Source organism: Phalacrocorax carbo, chromosome 3 (assembly GCF_963921805.1).
Source record: "Phalacrocorax carbo chromosome 3, bPhaCar2.1, whole genome shotgun sequence".
In the NCBI taxonomy this organism is placed as follows: Eukaryota; Metazoa; Chordata; class Aves; order Suliformes; family Phalacrocoracidae; genus Phalacrocorax; species Phalacrocorax carbo.
This window is the reverse complement of record NC_087515.1, coordinates 9,403,023-9,426,807: the sequence shown is the minus strand read 5'-3', so window position 1 is coordinate 9,426,807 and position 23,785 is coordinate 9,403,023. Positions and strand designations below refer to the sequence as shown.

The following is a 23,785-nucleotide window of genomic DNA, read 5'->3' as shown; positions in this document are numbered from 1 at the left end:
TGTAACAAGCCCATAGGTGGATAGGGATTTTTTTGGTGAGATTATACACAACCAATGCTAGGATTTAATATCCAGGGGAGATACAGAACCACTCTTCCAGCTCAAAAGCAAGCAGAGCTAAAGTTGGGGTTGAATCATGCACTTCTCTAGTAGCAATTCTGCTTCTACCTAATTGGGCACAATAAAGCTGTGCCTATGTCAAAGTGGATAACAGCAATTGTGAATTCTTCCCTGGAATTTTACTCTGCAAGATGTCTTGTAAGATCTCCTGCTGAAAATGATGGCATTTCCTTCACATGACAAGCAAATCATACTCACTGCAGTTTGAAAAAATTTCTTTGTTAGATGGGGTTAATTTGTACACAAAAGTTAATCCCCCATTTAGGCAAGAGAAAACCCAAATTAAAAACAAACTAACAAACAACCACAATAAAAACCACAACAAACAAAAAACAACTTGCCAAACTGGTAGTATTTTATCATAAGCAACTTACACGCTACTTACATGTTGAAAGATTTGGAGTCCAAGACCTGAAGTTGTGATTCTTTTTTGCCTTTACGTTGTTTCAATCCGAAGTGATCACTGGTCACAGTAAGCAGGTGAACATAACCCTTATCATCTCCCATTAGGATGTTATCCTTAGCCAGGTGATCTGACATAGTCACCGTGCAAACACAGACCAGAGCATTTTCCATTGGTTTGATGATAAAGCAATTATTCTGTGAAATATGGTAGATAGTTTATTAGATATTGCACATGAGCCCTTAAGTTGACTGAACATATTATGCTTATCCACTTACATCAGCATTCAGTTCTTGAGTTTGTTTTTTCAAGCACCCCCTGCAATAGCTGCTTCCAGGTATTAGAAACTCAAGGAAGATCATCACCAAGTCAAGTTAAATACAAACTTTAAGGATTTCAGTGAGGCTTTATTTCATAGGTAGCCTTTTCCATTTCAGTGAGGAAATACTAATTACAAATTTTAGGGAAGATCTCACCATGCTAAGCGGGATGGTATATTTGCTAAGACTGTATATGGTTTCCTGTTCAAAAGTAAGACACTGCCTACAAGAAAATGGGAAATAGCCAAATTAAAGAATTATTCAAACCACAAAATGCTGCAGTAACACACAGAGAGAAATTATATCAGAGTCCTAATTATTAATGCAGCCTGGGACTACCAACTGTACCTATATGGGCAGGCGTTTGAAATTTCAGGAATTGAGGTAGTGGGAATGAATACAGCTGCAAGCTGTTGTGGTATTTTGCTAGACTGAGAAGTCCTGGGAATGGGATTTTGGGTCATCTGCATTATACGGTTTATTGGTTCTACTGCCTGACTCCATCTGTTATTTGATTAAAGCATCCTTGCCAACCTGAACTTGCAACTGTTCACATGCCATAGGAATTAACTGCTTCAATGTTGTCTGTGTAGCACAGAAACATTAAAGAGACATAACACAGATATAGAACTGTCTATATATTCCTGTGGTCTCGAAAGAGAACTGCTCCTATTCAGACATAGGACAGTTTCAACACTCACTGATGTAATGACTGGTGGAAAGCTGGAGGATAATGACTGGAGAATACATTTTTGAGCCTTCCTTCCCAGGAGTCCAACATGGATTGACAGAAAGACTTCCATTGACCTGTCTGAGCTTGGGGAGAGGCCTTTTAATATTGAGCACAATAAAAAAAAAATATCCTAAGGCTTGATCTTATCCTAAAGTATTTACTTCTCTTCCTCTAACCTTCTCAGCCAATTCAGAATTGCTGAGAAAAGCCCCAGAAAACAGGAGGAAAAATCTAAGGTATGGGTCAGAAATCCTTGCAAAAATTGTAATTTGTAGTAAGTAATTCAAGAAAACTTTTAACTGTTTGGACATACACTGTCAACATCAAGATGCTTTTGCTCTTGGTCCTGAACAAAATGCAGGATATGAAGAAATATTTTCTTTAAACCAGGAAGTTATCTCAAAGGAGTCTATGTTAAATTCCTTGGGAAACCTGTCCCTTGATTTTGAATAGATTTTGATATATTCACATGCACACACACATACATTAGCAATGCATGTGCACATATATGTATTAGATATACACAGAAAACAAATTCTTTGGGGGTTTGTTTGCAACATAGCAAAAAATTTTCATCTTTCTCCCAAGTTTTTAAGACAGTCTAATAATCCCATCTGGTGTGGAAAAGGTATTCCTTCTTTAGTATAAACTCACCGTTGCACTGAGTTCCTACAAAGACAAAAGTTAATGCCTTCATTCTGTTAGACAAAAGCAATGTGAATGTACATTGAAAACAAAGACTAATACTTTTCAGGCTTCTTCTTTATACTACCTGACTCCCTTTTGATTTATAGTCCCAGACGATGACTTTCCTTTCAGTTACAGCCACAACACATTTCAGCTGAGGTAGGAAATCACACCCAGTGATCCAAGCAGTATCCTGATGAAAATAAAAAGGGTAGCTAAAGAAGGATTTTCTCTGTAAAAAATTTATAACCTTCTCTGTTATTTAAGTACCTATTTTAAACCATCTCCACATATTCCATATACTCTGCATTAGTGGCTGCTAGATCCATTCCCAGCTAACGGAACTAAGAGTTCTAACTCCAGGAATGGCTCATACATGAAGTTACAGAGGTGCCAGACTCAACCTCTGTTATCAGTGACTCATGTTAGATGCACAGATATTGCACCTGAGGGGACCCAATACATCCATACTGGTAGCTGAACTGTGATGTCACTCTGAAAAAAGCACTCTGAGCAGAGGAAATTTAAGCTACAACAACCATGGTAAAGCAGATTAAATTTTTTCTTGGATACAGTTTAGTTCAAAACAAGAGAAAGTAAAAAAGCAGTACAAATTTCAGGTGTAATAGCACAAACCCTACTGAAATGAATGTTTATGAAAATAAGTAACTTGTATTAAACCATTTTAATTCTTCTGATACGTGGAGAAATTATTAACAAAGATTTATGGTACATATGTCCATATTAAGCCATCTTTCAAGAATACCTGCAATTATACAGGTCTTAATGTAAAACAATTTCTCTTCCAAAGTGTAAGATTAGAGACTCAAATTCTCTACTATACTGGCCAGAAATTGTTTGGGTTTTTTTGTTTGTTTGGTTGTTGTTTTTTGTTGTTGTTGTTGTTGTTGAAACATTAATAGCTGTTTGATTTTTTCCCCCAGAAAGTAATGGACATTCCTAAATGAGAGCTGGATTGAAATGAAATAGATTCCATTTCATTTCCATTTTGGCAAGTTTTAAAAATCTTATTTCAGCAATCTTATTTCACAGTTTATTATATAGATTTTTGTATTTATCTTACTTCTGTATTAAGGTTCATGTATTGAAATCGAGGGTGTTTTTTATTATGTCTGCAATGGCACAGTTATCTATTATTTTAAAATAATTCAGAACATCTATAAAATAACACTGAAACATCTTACTTTCTTTTCCAGATTGAAGTGACAAAGAAACATTTGACACAGACTTAACACTTTTTTTGGCAGTTCTTCAAGTGAGCTATACCTACCTGTAACCTCTAAAAACCAGTTCCACTGGAAGTACTTGATAAACAGCTAAAACAGGGCCCTATGTTGCTAAAGATGCAGTTTACAGCCACAAAGTGAGTTAGGAAGCAAAAAGCACAAGACTAAACCCATGGTGAACTCAAGGCAGCTGCTGATGCTTCTACTTTTATTTCCATTGTTGTACACAATATTGATTTTGCTGTTAGCGTAAAGGGTCCAAAATCCTGACAAAGAGATGTCAACACTCTATTGCAGGAGAAAGCTTCTTTCCTTCCTAATGGCCTGTGGGCAAGTGATAATACATTTACAAGGATTTCTTGTGCTGCTTTCTACAGTAAACACATGGAAAATGTCAGCCCTGCAGGGGCCTTTTGGATTGCTTGGCAATTCTTACAGAAGACTTTATTATCTGTGGCTTTTTGGAGTCTTTACAGTAGTGTCAGATAGCAACGACTAACTGGTATGAAAGAGCTGGTTTTACATCTGTAATTAAGCTACTATTTTGTAGTGCTGGTTTGTGATGATGCAGTTAATGTAACAGCTGCATCTTGCAAAGGTTTTGCACATTGTCACATGTAGTGAGATGGTATAGAGGCAAAAGGAAGATCAAAAGCAAGAAGTAAGGAGATTCTTTGCACTTGACTGCTTACAGAGAAAGTCTAAGGGGTAGATGCGCCTTTGCTTTCTATTTTGGGTCGTAGTTGAATTTTAGGGAATAAAACAAACCCTGATGAAAGAACTTAAAACATTGATACTAAAAACTTTATTTCATATACTTGCCTAGAAATACAACCAAGAATCTCTGATATTACTTTGAAACAATTAAACAAAACAAATCACATTACAGGACAGTGATCGGAGAAGGCATGACTAGTCCTTACTTACAGATCAAATGCCCTCCTCCCATGAAAAGCTCTATCCCCCATATATGCTGTCCTGGGAACTGAGTCTTTCCGAGTCAGTCAGTATATGCCTTGAGAGGGGACCTATCCCAGTTGAACACCAAGTACTTCTCGCCTAGCTGGGAGAAACAACTCAGTTAATCTGTGAGGATAATCTTGGAAGACAGAAGAAGGTCAGATGTCTGATAACAGGTAGGGAAGAATGAGTGGGAAAGGCTAGAGATTAGCTTGGCAACTCAAGGGAAACTTCATCATACTTAAATGCCTTTTAGGCATATTAGCTTAAGGCTACTATTCTGTTTTCCCATACTGATGGTCAAATTCAAATCCTCTGAGAACATAGGACAGAGTGAAAATGGCTGTTGTCATTTGGGCTGGCAGGGGACATTCTTCCTTCAGGGCACAATTTACTAATTCTAATAGAGAAATTAAGCAAAATATTAAAACAATGATGTTCACATGTCCAGCAGTGAGCTACAGTTTCCAGCCAAGTTTCTTTAAATGTCTCAAAGAGTAAATAGTTTCCTTTAACCTCTCTGCCAAAGGCCTACTGCCAAAGTCTACTCTCCTGAAGCCTTCTTCTAAAGGAGCTATAGGTTACCTCTTCAACATTCTGTTAAGTCTTGTCTTTTTCTTCTTCTCCCAATGTACACCTGCAGGTAAAATGCACTGGATATTTACTGGGTGCTGGCACCTGACAACGAGACTTTTAAGTTTTTCTTTCAGCTGAGGTCAGAGCCCTTTCCACAGGATAGACTAACTGAAGAGAGAAAGCTAGATCCTTTCTCATTGGTAATAGAAACAGAAATAGAAATAGAAATAGAAACAGGGACCCTTTGCCCCTTTCAAAATCTGATATAGCCTCTGGAGTCAATGAATTTATTTTAGATTTTCATACACACAGCTAAATGAGATTCAACCTTTCACATCCAGGAAAAATGAGAAACATTTAACTTTCCACAATTAAGCAACTAAACTTTACAAAATTTTGTTAGTTTCTTAATTACATTGGATCCTTAATACTCTCTGCTTCCCACCAATCTACAGAATAACTTTGGTTCCAGGTTTATTAGGTAATTCTGAGTGTTAGTTTCTCCCTCAGTATTCTCTCCATGTAGCTAATGATGCTGAGCCACCAAACAGGGTATGAGCATGGGCTTCAGGTTCCCTCTCTTGTCATAGTATCTGGCTAGAAAATCAGACTGTCAAACAAGAACTTGGCAGCAGTTAGTCCCTAGACAAACGAAACGAGGAACACGCACTCATGCATTGCTATGTAAAGGCACCTTAATGCTTAGCATGTTCTCAGGGAAAATCATTCTCTCAAAGAGTTGAGGACTGTTACTCCCCTAAAGAATTAGCAGTGAAAGTGGAACAGATGTTGGAATAACATGTTCCTTCTGCTATGACTGTTTTTACTACAAATAGGAACAGCTCGATGCTCTAATTCATCGAGGGAAAGGTCTGCTTGCAGTTAAGCAAACACTTAAAAACCAGTCAAGTAAAATTGACCTTGATCTTCTACAGTGAGTCATCCTAGCCATTGTATTGTAGCATCCACTGGCTTAGAGACATGATTATCATGAAGATACTACTTCAGTAAAAAGGGGAGAAAAACTGACAGAAATTACAACCTAAGAAGCATTAAAACCACTTCAGGTTTGAAGGGTAAATAAGAACACATGTTCATATGACAATTTTTTAGAAGATCTATATACATCAACTTATGTCTGATACACATACAAATAAAACCATATGGCGTACACATTCAAATTTTCCTCACAGCATCTGAACTGCAATGAACCTGAGTGAAAGGAGAAAGATGCAGGAAGAGAAGCAATGAACACTCCAACAGGAGGAAAATGTTGGCCAAAAATTCCAACCAAGACAAAATTGCTCTTGTAAGATTCCCCTCTCAATAGAAGATAAATATTTCTAATTGCTTACTGACAGTCTAAAAGGTATCAAAAAAAATCAGGTTTCAACACATGACATGCAATTTATATATGCCAGCAGAAAGCAAGAATTAGTAAAACATACTCCAGATTTATCCTTTTCTTTTACATTATTTATAAGCACAATCATATTTGATAATATAACAGCAAAAGTAGAAAAAAAAATGTGTTTATTGCACCAGTTTATTAGAAGTAAGGGAAAGATCCAGCATAGAGAAGTTGAAGTTTCCTGGAACTGGCAGCAATAAAAGTGTTTTGATATATATATAACTGAAAGAGTCTCATCTTAAGAAAAATTGCACCAAATTTGTCTTTAATATTTCCAGTGAAATTACTTAAATTACACCAAAGATCAGTGGATATGAAGGCCTGGAGACACCACTATAATAACCAAGTTTGGCTTCTTGCATACCATGGTCCAGAGAACGTCCACAGAGGAGTTTAGAGCCTAATAGAGACAGAGAGATTGTTCAAGCTAGCTAGCACTGCCTTCCAGGCCAGTTCTTGTTCAAGGGCCCCAGCCTGTGGAATAAACAGGCTGTGTAAACAGCAGAGCATAGTCCTCTATCATTAAGATCCAAAATGAAAGTCCTTGACCAAAACAGGCTCCTAGTGTGGCTTGAGACTACACAGAAACTAATAGTATGAAAGTCCTGAAGAAATAAGTGCACAAATAAATAGATTAATCTGATACACTGAGAAGTGGCTGAGAGAAAACAGTCTGCCAGAGACTCTAAGCAAAAAGTTCCAGCTTTAGAGCAAAGGCTATAAAAATTTATCTTCTTAGCACTGCAGTAATTGACAGACAAACCAGGCAGCTGCACCAGATCAAACTTTTAATTATTTCCTTGTTCCATCCTGTCACTCAAGAGTTCTATCTTCACTCCCTCATTTCCAATACAGTTTCTGTTTCAGCTTGTTTGGCTCACCCACTGGGTCTGTTTAAGCTTTTCTATGCTATATTTAAAAGTAATTTAATTTCCTTTCTTCAAGAGAAGTGACTTGTTCACTACCAGTGTTCCCAACATCATTCAATGTTGATTCTATGCTGACTACTGTTTTTGGGACCTGTCAGCTGGATGATTCTTAATCCATTTAACATGCACTCTAGTGGTTTTTTCAGTGGACATATTTTAAAACAGAAAATTGTATGCTACCAAGTTGAATACTATACAGAGTTTTAAGTGTATTATAGTTATGCCTCTATTCTTTTCACTCAGTCACATAATCTCATCAAAAAATGAAATCAGGTTTTCTTGAAGTGACCTGTTCTCCATAACATCCCTGGAACAAAATAGTAAATGATCTGCACTCATAGTTCATGTTCCATTTATACCATCATGATGCTGGGAAAGTTCTGATGGCTGCAATCCATTGGATTTTATTCCTAGAACTACTGTTTCACAGCCTTTCTGGGTTAATATCCTGAGGGCCAAGACCTCTGTTGCTGTGGTTGAGCAAGTGTCTGTTCTGAAACACCTTAAGAATGAGGACACTGAATGGTAGAGGGTAGAGGAACCTAAGGATTATTCTGCAATTTGTTAGCCGCCCTCAACACACGTCATTGTTTATCAATGGATGGTAGGTTTGGAGCCTGATAACTTATCTCTGAATTCAGTATCTTACTTCATTTGCACAAAGATGCCTACAAATATATAGCTTAATTGACTATATAGTGAGAGTACTGATGTTGATGTCAAACAGATGAAAATGGCATAATAATTGCAGTGAGAAAAGAATGAACTGTTATTTCTGCAGATCTGAAAAAAAAGAACTGTAAGCCCTGTAAGGTAAAGGCAGCTTTCTCTCTTTAGCAATTCAGAAATTAATCATGAGGTATTTTTCATAGTTGTGCATCATAACTATTTGGTGCTGAGGTTTTCAACTACTATAGTTGACCGTATCTTTAATCATGGGTGATGATTTACACTCACGTAAGATATTGGCTTTTGATTTTTAATAAGTGTTTAGGTAAAAGCTATTAAAATGCTAAGCTTCAGTTTTAATAAGCATACTTTAAAATAAAAACACCCAACCCAATTCTAGAGATGTCTCTTTCAAAGAATTCCCAAGTTAATTATTTAGCAGCATCATATATTTCAACTGTCTGGAAAGTGAAATTCATTCTCTCGAAATAATCCAGAATTTTATTTCATTGTGATTTGGGATAAGGGTATAGAATTTCCATTTTAAGAACAAAATAGCTTAAAATATTGTGTTCTGCAAGCATGAAAATCTTTTAACAACCATCAAAAAGTTCAACCTCAAGCCCAGTATTAGCCATTTTAATTCTATTTTCAGTGCAGTAGTTAGAGGGAGGATGTGAAGAAAGTAAATTGGCTAAGGACAGGATTGTTCACTGCAAGCACTTAAATAAGAATGTTAAATAAGATCACCTATTCCTTAAGACAAGGCAGAGCAGCAAGCAGAAGTGGGTCATTTTTAAGTACCACCTGAAAATTTCACAATCCTGATACCAAAAAAGTGAATATAACAACAACAACAAAGTAACACAACATCAACAAATATCATTAAATCTTTCAGACACAGAGCCAGAAGGATTTCATAAGGTTGTGAACATGGGTTTCTCTTATCTGTTCACTAACCGGCAGCTCCCCAGTCAATAAATGTCCCTGGGAAGCCAAAGATTTTCCCCTGAAAGACTTTACACCCTGTATCAGAGACTGCCACGTTCAGCAGTAATAATCCCAACTGATCCAGTGATCCCCAGCAGCAGTGACCCTCCATCCCAAGGGAGAGGAATCCAAAGTATTTCTAACCCACTTCTTCCTTTTCTTAGAAAAGGCTGAAAAAGCGGCAACATCTCAGGTGAGAAAGGATGGGAGAGTGGCACATGACAACAGAGACAGCAGATCAGGCTAGGCCACACAGATCTGGTGCAGAGCTGAACAGGAGTGGGTGCTCACAGGTACTAAACAGTGTTATTCATAGATACTAAAACTATGAGTTTTGGTATTTTATCTGTTTGGAATCACAATCCTAACAGTTTTGGTATTAGACCATAATACTGAGAGATACCTTTGGGTTAAACATAACCTCCTTTCACATTTTTTATGGCAGAGATACCCTTCAACAGGGCCTAATTCTGCCATTGCTGCCAAGTATAGTCCTACTGCTGCAGGAAAAAGACCTCCACATCCACCTAGGAATCATTCTAAGATTAGTGCTTAGTGATCAGAGAGGAAGATGACCCTGCAGCCGCATACTGCCCACTGCAGCATCAGGCTGGTGCTCTAGCTTCTTCCCCTTGGCATCTCTGGGGACAAGCACCAAACATTGTTCTCATCCTACCTTGGCATATTTGGGCTGGGGAAGGAAGTTGTTCCTACAACTTTCTGCAAAAGCAGGAACAAACTACTAAAATCTACTCCTGTAACACAGCTGTAGGAGAAGCTCTAAGCTGATTCTAGTCAAAGTTTCCAAAAGTCGGTAGGCCCCAAGAATGTTTTGCAAAATTTACCAGAGTAACCAGAAAAAAAAATACAGTTTACCAGAGTTTATCAATCTCTGCATTGACTCCACAGGTCAGATTAGTCCTTGCAACAAAGTAAATGCAACTTGGGCCCAGAGCTGTTTTCTGAGTTGGAGTAGTAGGGCCTGTGGTTTGGAGTATTTCTACTGCATTTTAGAACATCCACAATATGTGAGAGATAATTAACAAAATGCACTGCCCCCTGGCACAAGATACCTACATGGACTTTTAGGGCAAGGGGTCATGTCACTTTGTTAAGACTGATGACAGTTCTCTTGTCTGCAGGTCATGTGAAGGAAGCTCATTTCCTAAAATCTGCAGTGATACTTCCAGGATAAAAATGATCTTTTAAAGTATATTCTGTGTAGCCAGCCAATCTACCTAGCAAGACGTAGGACTGTTTTTCACTAACAAGCTTATAATTTTTCTTATTTAAATTTTACAATGATGATTAAAGTGTTGGAACTTAGAAGAAAAAATTCTGGAAAGGTAATGGGTAAAGGGTAGTTTGGTAGAAAAAGCAGCATTTATCTGAGGTTTCTTTTTATCAGAGGAAAGAAATCCAGTTACCCAATTGTTTCTATAATGGAAAGGAATTAATTGAATCTGGCTGACCTATGGGACCCTATGCCAAATTATGCAAAAGTCTCAAGGTTGGAAGTAGCATTAGAATAATGCTCAGTTTCTAATTATTTCACGTTAGTACCTGTTGATTTGTAATTCAAATGATTTAAGAGAAGGAGGGAAATTAACTTACTTGAACAGTTGTGGTTGCCAGAACCTTCATCTGAAAAAACCAAAAATATATTGTCACAATAACAAGTTAGCAATTAAATTAAAAGTCTGAACACAGTCAGCTCTCCTATATCACAGGAAGAACAGAACAATAATACAATGGAAACAGTTCGTGGCTAAGGTCTTCTGAGAAAGACCTTTAATCTACTTACTGTCTGTTCCCTTATATATAGTGAGGAACTTAAACCTCCTCTTTCTCTCACAGTTTCTTCATGGTTTGTTTGTTTGTTTGTTTTGGGGTTTTGGTTTTTTGTTTGTTTGGTTTTGGAGTTTTTTTTTTTTAATTGAGATGTCGGCATGAGCAAAGTAAGTGAAAAAAATAGCTATTTTTTACAGTGGAGTATGGAACAACTGTTCTTCTCAGGGAACTGTGCTTCTCATGGTCCTTCACAGCTGGGACAGCCTCATCTCCTGTACGAGGTAGGATGTGGCATACAGAAACCCAGGCTAATGCTGGCCCAGAAAAACGTGTCAACTAGTGCCAGCAAAATACCAACTAGAGGTAGCATGTTAGGCTGCAATTAGGAATACCCATATTGGTACAGCATCTTTCAGCAAAGTTAACTATTGGTGGACAGCATAGCACGTGACTCGAAACCTAAAGTGTTTACAGTCAGAGTGGTAGGCATACATATCACCATCATCCAGTAGAGACAGGGTAACCTTCTTTGTCCTTTACCAAAAATACTATTCAGTTTTCAAAAGCAGTTTCAACCTTTTCCCTTCTGAAACACCCACAGCTGCTCTCTCACTTCCTCTTGCCACTGTGCATCTTTAGTAATAAATCAGTCATGCCTCATTCCCATCCCAGCAAGTCCACATTTCATAAACCAAGAATCTAGGGTCAAAGTATTGTTTCCCATAGAAGTGTGATGCCCAGTGTCATCACATGGACAGTCTTTGAGCAGAGTTTAAAACTATTGTTAATCAAGCGTCTAACATCCACGCACTGTTATCAGATTTGGCTTTATTTGCAGTACTATTACCTAGACCATGCACAGAGAATTTTCCTTAAGGCTGCCTACTCCTACAGGTCTTCTGTACTGATCAAGGCAGCAGCCATGTCTGAGATCCTGAAAAGGGTAACTATCTGTCTCATCTTCTAGAGTAAGCAAGAAATGGCTAATAATGCAGAGCTGCATACAGGTGTTGAAGCATATTAGGTCCACATCTGTTGCAGAAAGCAATGCTTAGCCCTCAAATAGAGAACCTGCTAGTCTACAAATGAATATTTCTTTGCCTTCACTTCAGTTTCCGGTAGCTGCAGATATGTCAGAGAACATGGGATTTCTTATAACAGCAACCAGGGTTAGCAAAACATCTCCAAGCCCTCTTTTAGACAATAATTAGATTCACTAGCAATTTATGTAGCGGATGATGGGAGCCTGTTACTGGTGAAATAGGAGATGATTTTGAAACTATCCTGTTGTATACAGACTAAATTAAGCATTCTTAATGCCATCTAACATGACTGACACTAATTATTTGCTGATAAAAAATCTGATTCATTGTTATTTAACTGAAGTTTAATATATCGACAAGATGTGTGATGGTTTGTGACCTCTTTAATGTTCCTATTCTTATTTGTAAATTAGAGTTGGTGTTTTTTTAAGTTTTAACTATTGTCAGATTCTACCAAGTATCAAATAAAAACTCATCTAGATTGTCAACTAACTCCAAGGACATAACACAACCATTAAGGAAATTGTCAATTTATATTTGCTTTCCAAACAGCAAAGAGGATAATACTAAGCTGATCTTGTGGAAAGCTTGGCTGCACTGGACATCAATTTACACCAGGGTGTATAAATAGAATATGGCCCCACCTCTTCCTCCACCTGTATGTTTCTTACTACTCAAATGCCCCAGAAATGGCACAGTTAAATTCTGTATTATATTAGATTCACTAATTATATCAGACCAAATATTATTCATTCATGTACATGGAACATGCTGACCTATGTGGGATATATGTGCATCCAAGAACACCATGTGTTTAATAATCTGCACTTTAAAAATGCAACAATTATACAAAACCAAGCCCCTCTGTCTATTTGTCAATGCAGTGCTCATGAACTCATATTTTCACCCCTTCACCCAGAGCACAAGTCCCACAAAGCAGCACCTTCAGGGCAAGCATCTTCATATTCCCTTACCAATATGTTGCAAAGCCAAACTAGACAAACCAACTCACTAGCTGAGATTTTAAGGCCAGGTTTCTTTAAATGCTTGCTCTTCAAGAGAAGAAGAATGATGCAAAAGGTTCCGACTGTATTTGCCTTTGTGATGTGAAGTGATATTCCAGCAGCAGAACTCAAACGACTGCAATGTTAAAGAACTAGAGTTTTCTCTTCCTTGCATAAAGATGCATCAGAGCGATTCTAATGAAGTCAAAATTCATTTGCTCAGATCAACTGAAATCATAGATCATATAATGAGTAAAAGACTGCTGTCATAATGCCTTAGTCATTTTCAGAACATACAGTTTTTTAAGTCAGGTTCGAGGTCTTTAACTCACTGCATTAAGCAGCTGGGTGTAAAATCACTTACACTGCAGTCCCTGATGTCAAAGTGACATCAGTCTAGTCTATGAAGAGGCAGCAATTCAACTTGAAAACAGCACGGGGAGGTGGGGGGTGAGCAAGAGAGCTATTTTTAACAATATACTCTGTGAAATTATTTTTTGCAGGTATGTAAGAGGGATAATGCTCTGGAGGACAGAGGCTTTCAGAGAAATTATTTCCGTATTTACCAAAACTGCAGTACTGCTTTGTTGTTTATCATCCACAAGAGTCCTTTCTTGCTTTACATGCTCCTGTCATAAGCATTAAGCACTAATTAGCTGAAACCTCTAGAAAGCATTAGTGCTGCTTTACAGGCTTACTGCATCATCTGAAACAATTTTTAATAAACTGGTTGTATTAAACGTACAAATATAAAGTGGCAATAAGCATAGATGTGTGATGTACATCATAGCATCTAGAAGTGCATACCTCCAAATAGTAATATAATCATCTGGGAGAGTAATTTAAAAAATCTACCCTAACAGCATCTTGAGCCTGAAGTTCTACCTAAAATGGTACCGCTCTCCTTACACTTTCCTGATGAGGGGAGTAACTCTGAAGCAGTGTTACTGCTTCAGTTAGGCTTTCAAGCTTCTAAATGTTGCTGTATTGAATAACTCTTCTTTGCAAGCAACTGATAAATGTTTCTCTCCATTCTAGGTATTTTCAGCAGCTGTAGAAAATAGTTTATTCTCTGGTTTCCACTGTATATGCAAAAGTTAATTGCAATAGCATGTTTTGCATTAAGGGAAGCTTTTTCTAAAAAGAAATGCCGATTATTTTCTATTAAACTACCTTCTGCTAAGAATGTATTTTATTAGCTATCTCTACTTTCTATCAGCTTCTGTGGACTGTTTATAACTGAAAATAACAATATATATTTTGTACTGTACTTAAAAATATAGAAAAAGTTAACTTTAATTAAAAAAGATATCTAGCTCTTTTTTATGGGTAAATTTGCATGCTAGATAACCGTTCACTTGGTTCCCATATATACTCTGTAATGGAATAATAAAAAAGTTTGTCAGAAATACCTGATTGTTAAAAATTGTTAGCACTCCTTTCTGAGAGGATGTTACTGTGAAATCCAGATGGGGCACCTTCACTATACCCATAATCACATCTTGTCTCTTGACAACTGTCAATGACAAAATATTACGCTTCATCTTACACACACAGAAAATCTAAACAAATAGAACCATAATATCAAGAGCATTTTCTCTTCCTGAAATCCATATTTGTACCAACAACAAGGCACTAATGTATTATATCATAGATTATCCTAGACTTGATTTAAATAGTCATGTTGCATTTCTAAATATCATTAATACATTACAGATGTGCTAGTTCTTTCTACATTATTTAAAAATACAGAAAGGCAAAGAATAACTGCATAAATAAATAGTCTGAGTCAGACAAATTCATAATTTCAAAGTAACATAGGAAAATGGAGAACTGGGCAAGGCAGCAGTGGAGACTTCAGACATAAATTTAGTAAAAAAACATATATTCTGGAACACATAAGAAGACGAAGCATGAATAATAAGCGAAGACGGACATGAAATCTTTTGGATACAAAATGAAGTATGTCACCTCTATGAGTAATCTGCTGCTTTTCAGATATAAGGAAAATCGTGTTTTCTTCTTTCAGCTGGGAAGACATGGCATTATTTTCTTCTGTGAAATAGCCAAAAATCTAAACAAAACAAAATAGAACAAAAGAAGCAATCTATGACAAATCTACTGGAGTATATGTTTATATGTATAAAGTAAAATATTTATCTGATGTTTTCATCATTTAATATTCTTTGAATAAGTTCCTGGTATTATTTGCCTTAGCCATTAGCTGTCAATATGACTTTAGATTGCTGAGACCTGCTACTGAGGCACAACCATTCTTCACTGTTTGGAAAGAAGCCAGCATACACAGGGCTTCGAGGAATAAAAACCACCTAATTGATAAAGCTGTTAGTACAACTTTGCCTTGTAACAAGTGTTTATAAATAGCCATCTTCAATTTCCTTTTTCCAGTTTTACCTACTTGTGCTTCCTCAGCTAGACGTCAGCTCGAAGAAAAAACAGTAAAAGGCAGACAGAACAGATTTCTCTATAAACTGAGAGATACAAAGTAGCATAGTGTTTAGCCTACAGAGAAGAGCTTTTCCATGAAGATATGTAGATTCCCATTTGCCTGAAAAAAAAATTGTATAGAAAGTCCATTTTTAAAAATCCTTTTTCAGCCATCTCCCAAAGCCTGGCAGTGTTCCATTTGTGCTGATCATGCTGGAGATCCCCAGACAGGATATTCAGGTAAATATCTCACTTCTGTTCCAGGTTGTGACAATACTTCAGCTGAAATGCTCTCTAGACTGCAAGCTCTATACCCAAGAGTAGGTTAGTCATTTCCACAGGAAATTAGTTCAGCCCCACGCAGCTGTACAGATGTTTTTTAATCTCCTTTCTCATGTTACAGACATTATATATACTCACTCTCTTTCATGAGTTCTAAAAGCAATGCCCCTTTGGATGCAGGATGAAACTTTGCACTTTTTTTCTAGTTCAACATTTTTCATGGTATACAACAGAACTCCCATTTTTATTCTTTGAGAGATTCAGATGTATATCTTAAAAAAAAATTTCTTACACAACATTACTCTTAATCTTTCACGTCAGAGCTCCCTCCTTACCATGCAGACAATTATTACCTATCACACATCATCAGTCAATACATCACCAGTCTATTATAGGCCCTTACATTCCTCTTTCTAGTTTTGTGTAATATCACCTTGTCTTTCCATCCTGTATCCAGCCAGGATATGAGACTTAGCATCCTATATCCCAGGTGTGTGTTCCTTCTGCAAAGTGTTAATAACATAATCTTCACAATATCCAGATGAATCAATAACTGGTAACACTAGCAATTCATACATATGGACTGGTTTTCATGTTACAGCAACTTCATAGTTGATTTTCACTGTTTTATGTCCCCCAATTGTTTAGTATTAAATAGAATGATTCTGAAAGAATTGGTGTAGTTACAACATTATACTGGAGTGTTTCCTGCCCAAAATTAAGGGTGTACTCTTTCGACTATGATCAATTAATATTCTTGTAGCAGGTTTCCATAATATGTATGTAGTTTCCATAATATGTATGAAGACAGTGTTACAGAATCACAAAATCACAGAGTCATGAGGTTGAAAGGACATCTCAGGATCATTTAGCTCAATCCCCCTTTCCAAGGGGGTCAGCTACATCAAGTTGCCCAGGACCATGTTCAGCTGGGTTTTGAATACTTCTAAGGATAGAGACTCCACAGACTCTTTGGGAAACCTGCTGAGTGTCTGATCACCTTCATGATAAAAAATTGTTTTCTTGTGTTGAAATGGAATTTCATGTGTTTCAATTTGTGCCCATTGCCTCTTGCCCTGTCCGTGGGCACTATGAAGAAGAGTCTGCCTCTCCTTCATTTTCCCCTGCCATTAGGTATTTACACACAAGTTAAGCATCTTCTCTTCTCCAGACTAAACAGTCTCAGCTCTCCTAACCTTTCCTCATATGAGAGGTGCTCCAGCTCATTAATCATCTAAGTAGCCCTTCACTGGACTCGTTCCAGTAGCTCCATATCTCTTTTGTACTGGACACTGTACTCCAGATGTGGTCTCAAGTCCTGAACAGAAAGGAAGGATCACCACATTTGACCTGCTGGCAATTCTTTTCCTAAACCAGCCCAGGATGCTGATGGCCTTCTTTGCTACAAGGGCACATAGCTGGCTCACATTCAGAGCACCAAAGGTCTTTTGTGCAGAGTTCCTTCTCAACCGGTTTGTCACTAGTATATGCTGGTGCATGGGATTATTCCTCCCCAGGTACAGGACTTCACACTTCTCTTGTTGAACCTCATGAGGTTCCTGTCAGCCCAATTGTCCACCCTGTTGAGGTCCCTCTGAGTGGCAGCAGCACAACCCTCTGGTCTACCAGCCACTCCTCCCAGTTCTGTATTTGCAAATTTGCTGAAGGTGCACTCTTTCCCATTGCCCAGGTCGTTAATGAAGACGTTAAATGGTACTGACTCCAGTACTGACCGCTGGCATATACCACTAGTGGCTTGACTCCAGCTGGGTTTTGTATCATTTAGGGGTTCAGCCAATATTCTTTGTACCTCACTGCCTGCTTATTTAACCCATACATTGTCAGCAAGTCTCCAAGTATGTTATGGGAGACAGCATCAAAAACATTAAATTTGAGGTAGACAACATCCACTGCTCTCCCCTTATGCACCTAGCTAGTCACCTCACTGTAGAATCCTATCAGGTTGGTTAAGCATGATTGCTATGATTGCCCCTTTGTAAATCCATGCTGACTAGTCCTGATCACCTTCTTGTCCTACATGTGTTTGGAAATGGTTTCCAGAATTAGTTGCTCCATCACCTTCACCAAGAATCGAGGTGAGGCTAGTTGTCCTGCACTTCTATGGACCCTTTCTCTCACCCTTAGTGAAGATAAGACTGATATTTTACTTTCTTAAGCATATGTTCCCATTTTCCAGACAGTGGAGAGCAGGCCATTTACTCTTCTGCGGACTAAGATTTTGGTGGGAGGACTTTTTAATGGTAGACTGACTTGGTATCAGGTCACTCCTGAGGATGCTGGATGCAGTTGCTGGCCTAGGCCAGTAGCTGCCCTAAAGCAAAGAGGTGGAAGTTCTCTGTGAGACATCCAGGTGTGTCCTGTCATGCTTCCTGTAGACACGAGGCAGTGCCACATCTGATCTTTTTCTTCTGTCCGGCTGGCAGAACACTGCCCAAAGAAAGGGCACCTTTGAAATCCCATACAGCTGCATAAATGGCTTCTGCTGGTTCCAACACGGACACGGGGGATCCCAGAAAGCCCCACCCCATAATGTCTACCAGAGGTTGACAAAGAGTATAAAAGATGAAGCAAAATGCAATTTACACATCCTTCAGATGTTTGCCGCTGAAAATAATTGAGCTTTCAAAAAGTAAACTACATTTGCAAAAGAGATGCAGAGGTCAGTTTCTCAAGTCACTGATAAATGACAACTGTTAGACTGTCCAGGATAGGTCTTTTAAATTTTGAAGCCAGTAAAAGACTAAGGCTAGATCCTAATTTAACTAAAGAGATTTAAAAGTACATTAATGTGTTTTTTTTTTTAATAAAAAAATGTCCTTTGAGTATGGGTATATTGTTGAGGAGACTGCTGGAAACTTAGGAAACCCTTGAACATGGAGGTACTTGAAAGAGAGAAACATCAGGAAGACAAGGAAATAGGAACATTCACACAAGGCCATGACCTTTTAGGCCATGGAAATATATTTGGAAGATTTTGTCAAGATAAAGAGAGGCCAGATATGGAGAGGTAAATTTGAAAACGTTAGATCTGTGAGAATAGGAAGAGAGGAACAAAGGGTCAGGGATAGAGTTTGGGGAAAGCAGGGCAGGGGAGAGACAGATGTGATAAAAGAGAAATATCAAAGGAACCAAGTGACGTATATCCCTCCTCCTTGACTTTCAAGACTGAGGACATGCTCAACAGTGCCAAAAGCAGCAGGGGAACTCAGAAGAACAGGGATGAAATATAGCCCTTTTAGAAAAAAATCATTAGAAAACTGGAGCGCAGACAGCAGAAACCATGATGGTTATTTAGGAAGTTACAGAAAGTAAGTGTTATCAATGATACATTTGAAAAATTAAGTGATATAAAGGAAGCTGGAGCAAGGTCAAGGCAACTTATATTCTTCACAGGGGATAATTAATGATATATCCAAGTTGCTGTTTATAAATGTGATTTGTCTAACATAACTCATAGGTTAATGAACATAATAAGAATTAATGTATCAGGTAAAGGAGGCATATCTGTCTCTTTCACCATCTCTCTCGAACAACAGCTGGTCTTAACTAGAATACCCAAAATATTTCCCAGTCTTAAATGGCCAATTATCATTTCAATAGAATTTTCAAGCATGTAAAGGAGCAGATTCACTTTTTTTTTCCCTCCAGAAGAAGTCAAGTTTCACATAAAAGGAATGAAAAGGCTAAGGAGGATGAGAAAAGCAAGTGGGATGTAGGCTGGTGAAGTGTTAAATTGAGTCATCTTAAAAACAAAAAAAAAATTTAAAAAGAGGAAGAGCTACAGATATGGGAGGAAGAAAAAAAAAGGTCTATGATCCTCACCAGTAAGTAGATGTGTACATCTTTGAATGTCAAGAGGTGAAACAGAGATGAGGAGACTGTAGAGCTGTAGTGCAGCTACACTTATAAGCCTGTGGCATAGTCAGAACAACAAAGAACACTGGCTTCATTCCTGACATTAGTAACTCTCCAGGATTACCTGGACCATTTTGAAACTGTGGAATTAGTCAGAGAAAAAATTTAAAGAGATCACCACCTCATAATATGTAGGATACAAACCAATAACACTTTATTTTAGTAGAACTCATTCAAATAAGCCAGGAAATACCTGTTTTGATCCAACCATCACAATAGGATGTTACCACAATTATAGTAGATCAAAAGCTGATGCTGAAGTTATGGTTGATATAAATTGGGCTTAGACAACAGTCAGATGATCAATGCAACAATTATTCTGTTTCAGTGTAAGCTAAAACTGGAGAATTCCAGGAGTCATCAGTTTTCTTAATTCAGTTTTCACCTCTTTCTCTATACCCAGCCTACCCATAAAACAAATCTTATCCTTTGTCCTGAAAGAAGCTTAGATTTATGTTCCATAGTATATAGATAGCTTGTAATACATATCACCATCAGATTTCCTGCTAAATGGAAATAACACCAAAAAAGTTAAAAACTCACTGCAGCTTTTCAATGCAGTATTATATTCCAAACTGTGCTGCTTAAGGCCATGTGAAGGTAAAGAAATCAATGTCAGACTGAAACTGATTCAAATAGCCTGATCTTTGCCTACTTCATAACTGAGTTACCACTTCCATCATGGATTAATTTCCATCTCATGATGTTCCAGTGTAATATAAAATGGAAATATGCAGATGAATTTATAGTTCTTGCCACTTCGTAATACCTTGTCTTATGGCTTTAAGTACAGCAAGGGCTTGCCATATATGCACTGCTACCTATGCTGTCGCAGGAAAGTTACTGTGTGCTGGAAGTTATGTTCCATCTGTACAATTCTGCCTTCAGGTAGAAACCAACCAAACAAAATCGTGTAGTAACATATGATCATGGATGCTTTTGGTACAGATTGGCTCTAACAATGTAAAAATCGGTCAGTTTTATAGAACAGTTGCTTGAAACATTATCCATTGGAAATACCTTAATAAAAGATACTTTTCTAGAGCAAGTATTCACAATTTCTCGTTACAAAAAAAAAAAAAAAAGCACTGTGTTTAAAAGAAACAAGATAAAGTACTTTTTCACAAAATGTGTAAAACTGTGGATGCTATGGAAGTATCCTTTTTAGGTGAGTTCAGAAGTAATTTACAAATCGGTAGATTACAAGTCCATCAAGGGATACTAAACACAGAATGCAGTTGCAACTCTGGCATAGAAAATCCTTAAAACTATAGCCAGAAGCAGGAGGGTAAAGCAGATCTATTTTATAGTTACCTCATTCTTACACAAAGACTTGCTATTTACCACCATTAGAGACAGAAAAATGGATTAAATTTCACCCATCTACAGACTCAAATAATACATACAGAATTCTCTGGTTAACATACTCTATTAAAACACTGGCATACCTCTAATGCTTCCAATTTAAAGTAATGGGCAGATTTATCCCTGTGAGAAGGGGAATGGGAAGGAGAGGAAAGGAGAGGAAAGCAGAGGAAAGAGAGAAAAGAGAAGAAAGAAAAGAGAGAGAGGAAGCATTTCTGATGGTTTAGCTAAAGATAAACTTATCCTCAGAGCACAATTTGTGTACTGTAGTCATAAAAGATTTTGCAGTTTGTCAGGAAGCCTGAGGCCAATGCATATCAGTGAAGTAGCTCAGGAGAAGACCTGGACGTACTCTGGCTCCATGCTCCAGATCCTACTGCCTTGTCAGGAACCTAGTATATCAAATTTTGCTTGAGGATACGAAGTTCTGGTAGACAACTCAGTCTCTTTCACAAAACAAGCAGGAAAAATGTTTTTATTTATTTAGGTTATACTTTAACATGCATTCATGTGCATCTACATAATAGGCTCAAGGATCTTGGTTCAGAGAGAACAGGGGCCAACTTCCTCAACTCATGTAAACCAGTGTGGCATAATTAATATTTAATAAGAATTTTGATTTGTAAGTTCAACTGATGTACCAAACGGATAGGGGTAGGAAAGTAGTTCACCTACAAAGAAAAATGTAACCTACCCAGGCTTTATTGAATTAATTCTAATTAACCTTTCTTATTAGACCTCCAGTGGCATGCCTTTATAAGGACAGACACCCTTCAGAGCTGAAAGAGTGGAATAAGAAAAATCATACATATTTGGAATAAAAATTAGTCTTGCTTGCTGAAATTACTGGACTGATTTTGTAACCAGCACAGTATGAGCAAGAATTTGCTAGAATTAGCAAATGGATTCTCCCATGTGTTAAGCTGGTTTGCATGATATATTTAGAGGTCTGAAATTAGCCAGAGATAGTCAGCAGAAAATCTGCAATCTTAGCAAAAAGCTTGTGGAGACAATGTTGTCATTTGCAAAATACCCACCTGTTTACCCTCGTGAAAAAGCGGGGAAAGGCAGGGCTCAGCAAATGTTTTCCATACTTAATGTTTCACTGACATAATGGCCTGAAAGAACTAGTACTCACTCTGGTAAAATAGGTTAGGGATTTCTCTAGGGAATATTTTCATATTTACCACTTCTACTTACACTGAATACTGACCTTCTGGCACTCAAGTTTCACATTCCAGGTTTTGGTGCTAGAGGCATAGGATTTTTCTTACTTAAACTAAAATCATAATAGCATAGGGCACAGAATAACACAAGCTAGAAAGAGCTAAATTTTATAATAATACAAACTCCTTCAACCCTCAAGGCACATACCAGAATCGATATCACCACTCAAATTTCACAAGAGGAATTCCAAAGACAGATACAGATTTTACCCTCCTATCTTCAAATGTCTTCTCTGGAAACTTGCAACAAATTAACAAATTAATTAATAAACAAATGGACGCATGCAAATTTCTAAATTATTTACTATAAAGCTAAACGTGGAGCCTCTTTCTCAACTTGCTAAAATTAAATGTCACTTCTTGGGTAGGATAACATAGCAATGAGTAAGGTATTCTAAGCCAGTTCTTCAATTTAGCTTTTGTCTAGATCAATGAGAACAACACATTTTATCTAATTTTCTAGCTTCTAAGGAATATCTGTTTTTCAAATATTTTTTTTTTTAGGAAATCAGTGGTAGCCTGGATAAGTAATGCCATGGAAGTGCCCCATTATGCCATGGCCCTCATTAACAACAGACTCATGAACAACACATAATCAACAGCTTAATACCATTACTTTTTAAGATTCCAATTAATTGATTATATTTGATAAATTTTAGGAATCCTTACCTCACACCATTCTGTCCTGGCATCAAGGTTGTTGCTAATCTTCCTGAAAAAGGCCTTAATATTATGTTCCTTGACTTCTGGACCAAAAAGCATCTGTGTGGTTGTACAGAACTTATCATAGTCTATCTCATCTGTATGGGAGGAACAACATCCACAGACTTAAAAACTGGCATGGTACAGCTTCCTTCCTTATTGTCCCTACCTCCTGCTTTATTTCTCCTTCAATATCAATAGCATGCAAGTTCCAGCTTCTCACACTGTATTCACTAAAGCATTTTGCAAAAAACCAAAAAAGTTCAGTCTTAACGTTCAGTCTTCTCAAAACGACCTGATTTGCGTTACATGACAGGAAACAGATAGATAAAAGAATAGGTGAAAAATTCTCACCTCTTCTTTCTTCCCTTACTCTCACACCACAGTTCTGGTTTGTTGATCTGAACCTGAATGGTGCATTTCATGAAGCAGTAGCCACTTGCTTTGAGAAAAGCAATACTTTGCCCTGGTTATTTACAATTAAGCAACTAGATTTACAAAATTCATTGGGTTTGTGCTCTTGCAGATCACTAGAAACAGCATCCTGCTAACTTGTATATGTGGCAACTCTGCCAATTATATTTTGTGAGCAATCACCATAGCATTATAATTTGACCAGAACTCCTAACAGGAGGGGAAAAGCATTCTCATAACACAATCTGCCTATTTCATGTAAAAATCAAGAAGTCACAGCTTGAACATTAATTTGAATACTTTCTTATAGTCTTGTCTCTGTGACACCTCCTCTCCATAGGAAAATTACATTTTTCCATCAGAAAGAGTATCTCTTACCCTCATCTTCTATATACAGGCCTAATCTCTCCTTTGTCTTCTGGGTAACCGTTTTTTCTACTAGTTTCTGGAACTGCTCCAAAGCATTCTTGAAATCTTGCACTTCAAAAGCAGAGCAACTCTCCTCATCACAATCCTTCCTTTCAGTCAT

The 23,785-nt window shown here is 37.5% G+C and overlaps 1 protein-coding gene across 1 annotated transcript in view; it reads right to left on the bottom strand.

Annotated features, from left to right (window-relative positions):
• Positions 1-23,785, bottom strand: part of WDR64 (WD repeat domain 64) — a 77,501-nt gene extending 53,716 nt beyond the window's left edge. The window contains exons 1-7 of the mRNA XM_064445464.1: positions 23,635-23,785; positions 22,810-22,940; positions 14,855-14,957; positions 14,296-14,399; positions 10,660-10,689; positions 2,349-2,456; positions 506-720 (exon numbers count right to left, since the gene is read on the bottom strand). Of these exons, the coding sequence (XP_064301534.1) occupies positions 506-720; positions 2,349-2,456; positions 10,660-10,689; positions 14,296-14,399; positions 14,855-14,957; positions 22,810-22,940; positions 23,635-23,785 (842 nt within the window). The remainder of the gene's footprint in view (positions 1-505; positions 721-2,348; positions 2,457-10,659; positions 10,690-14,295; positions 14,400-14,854; positions 14,958-22,809; positions 22,941-23,634) is intronic.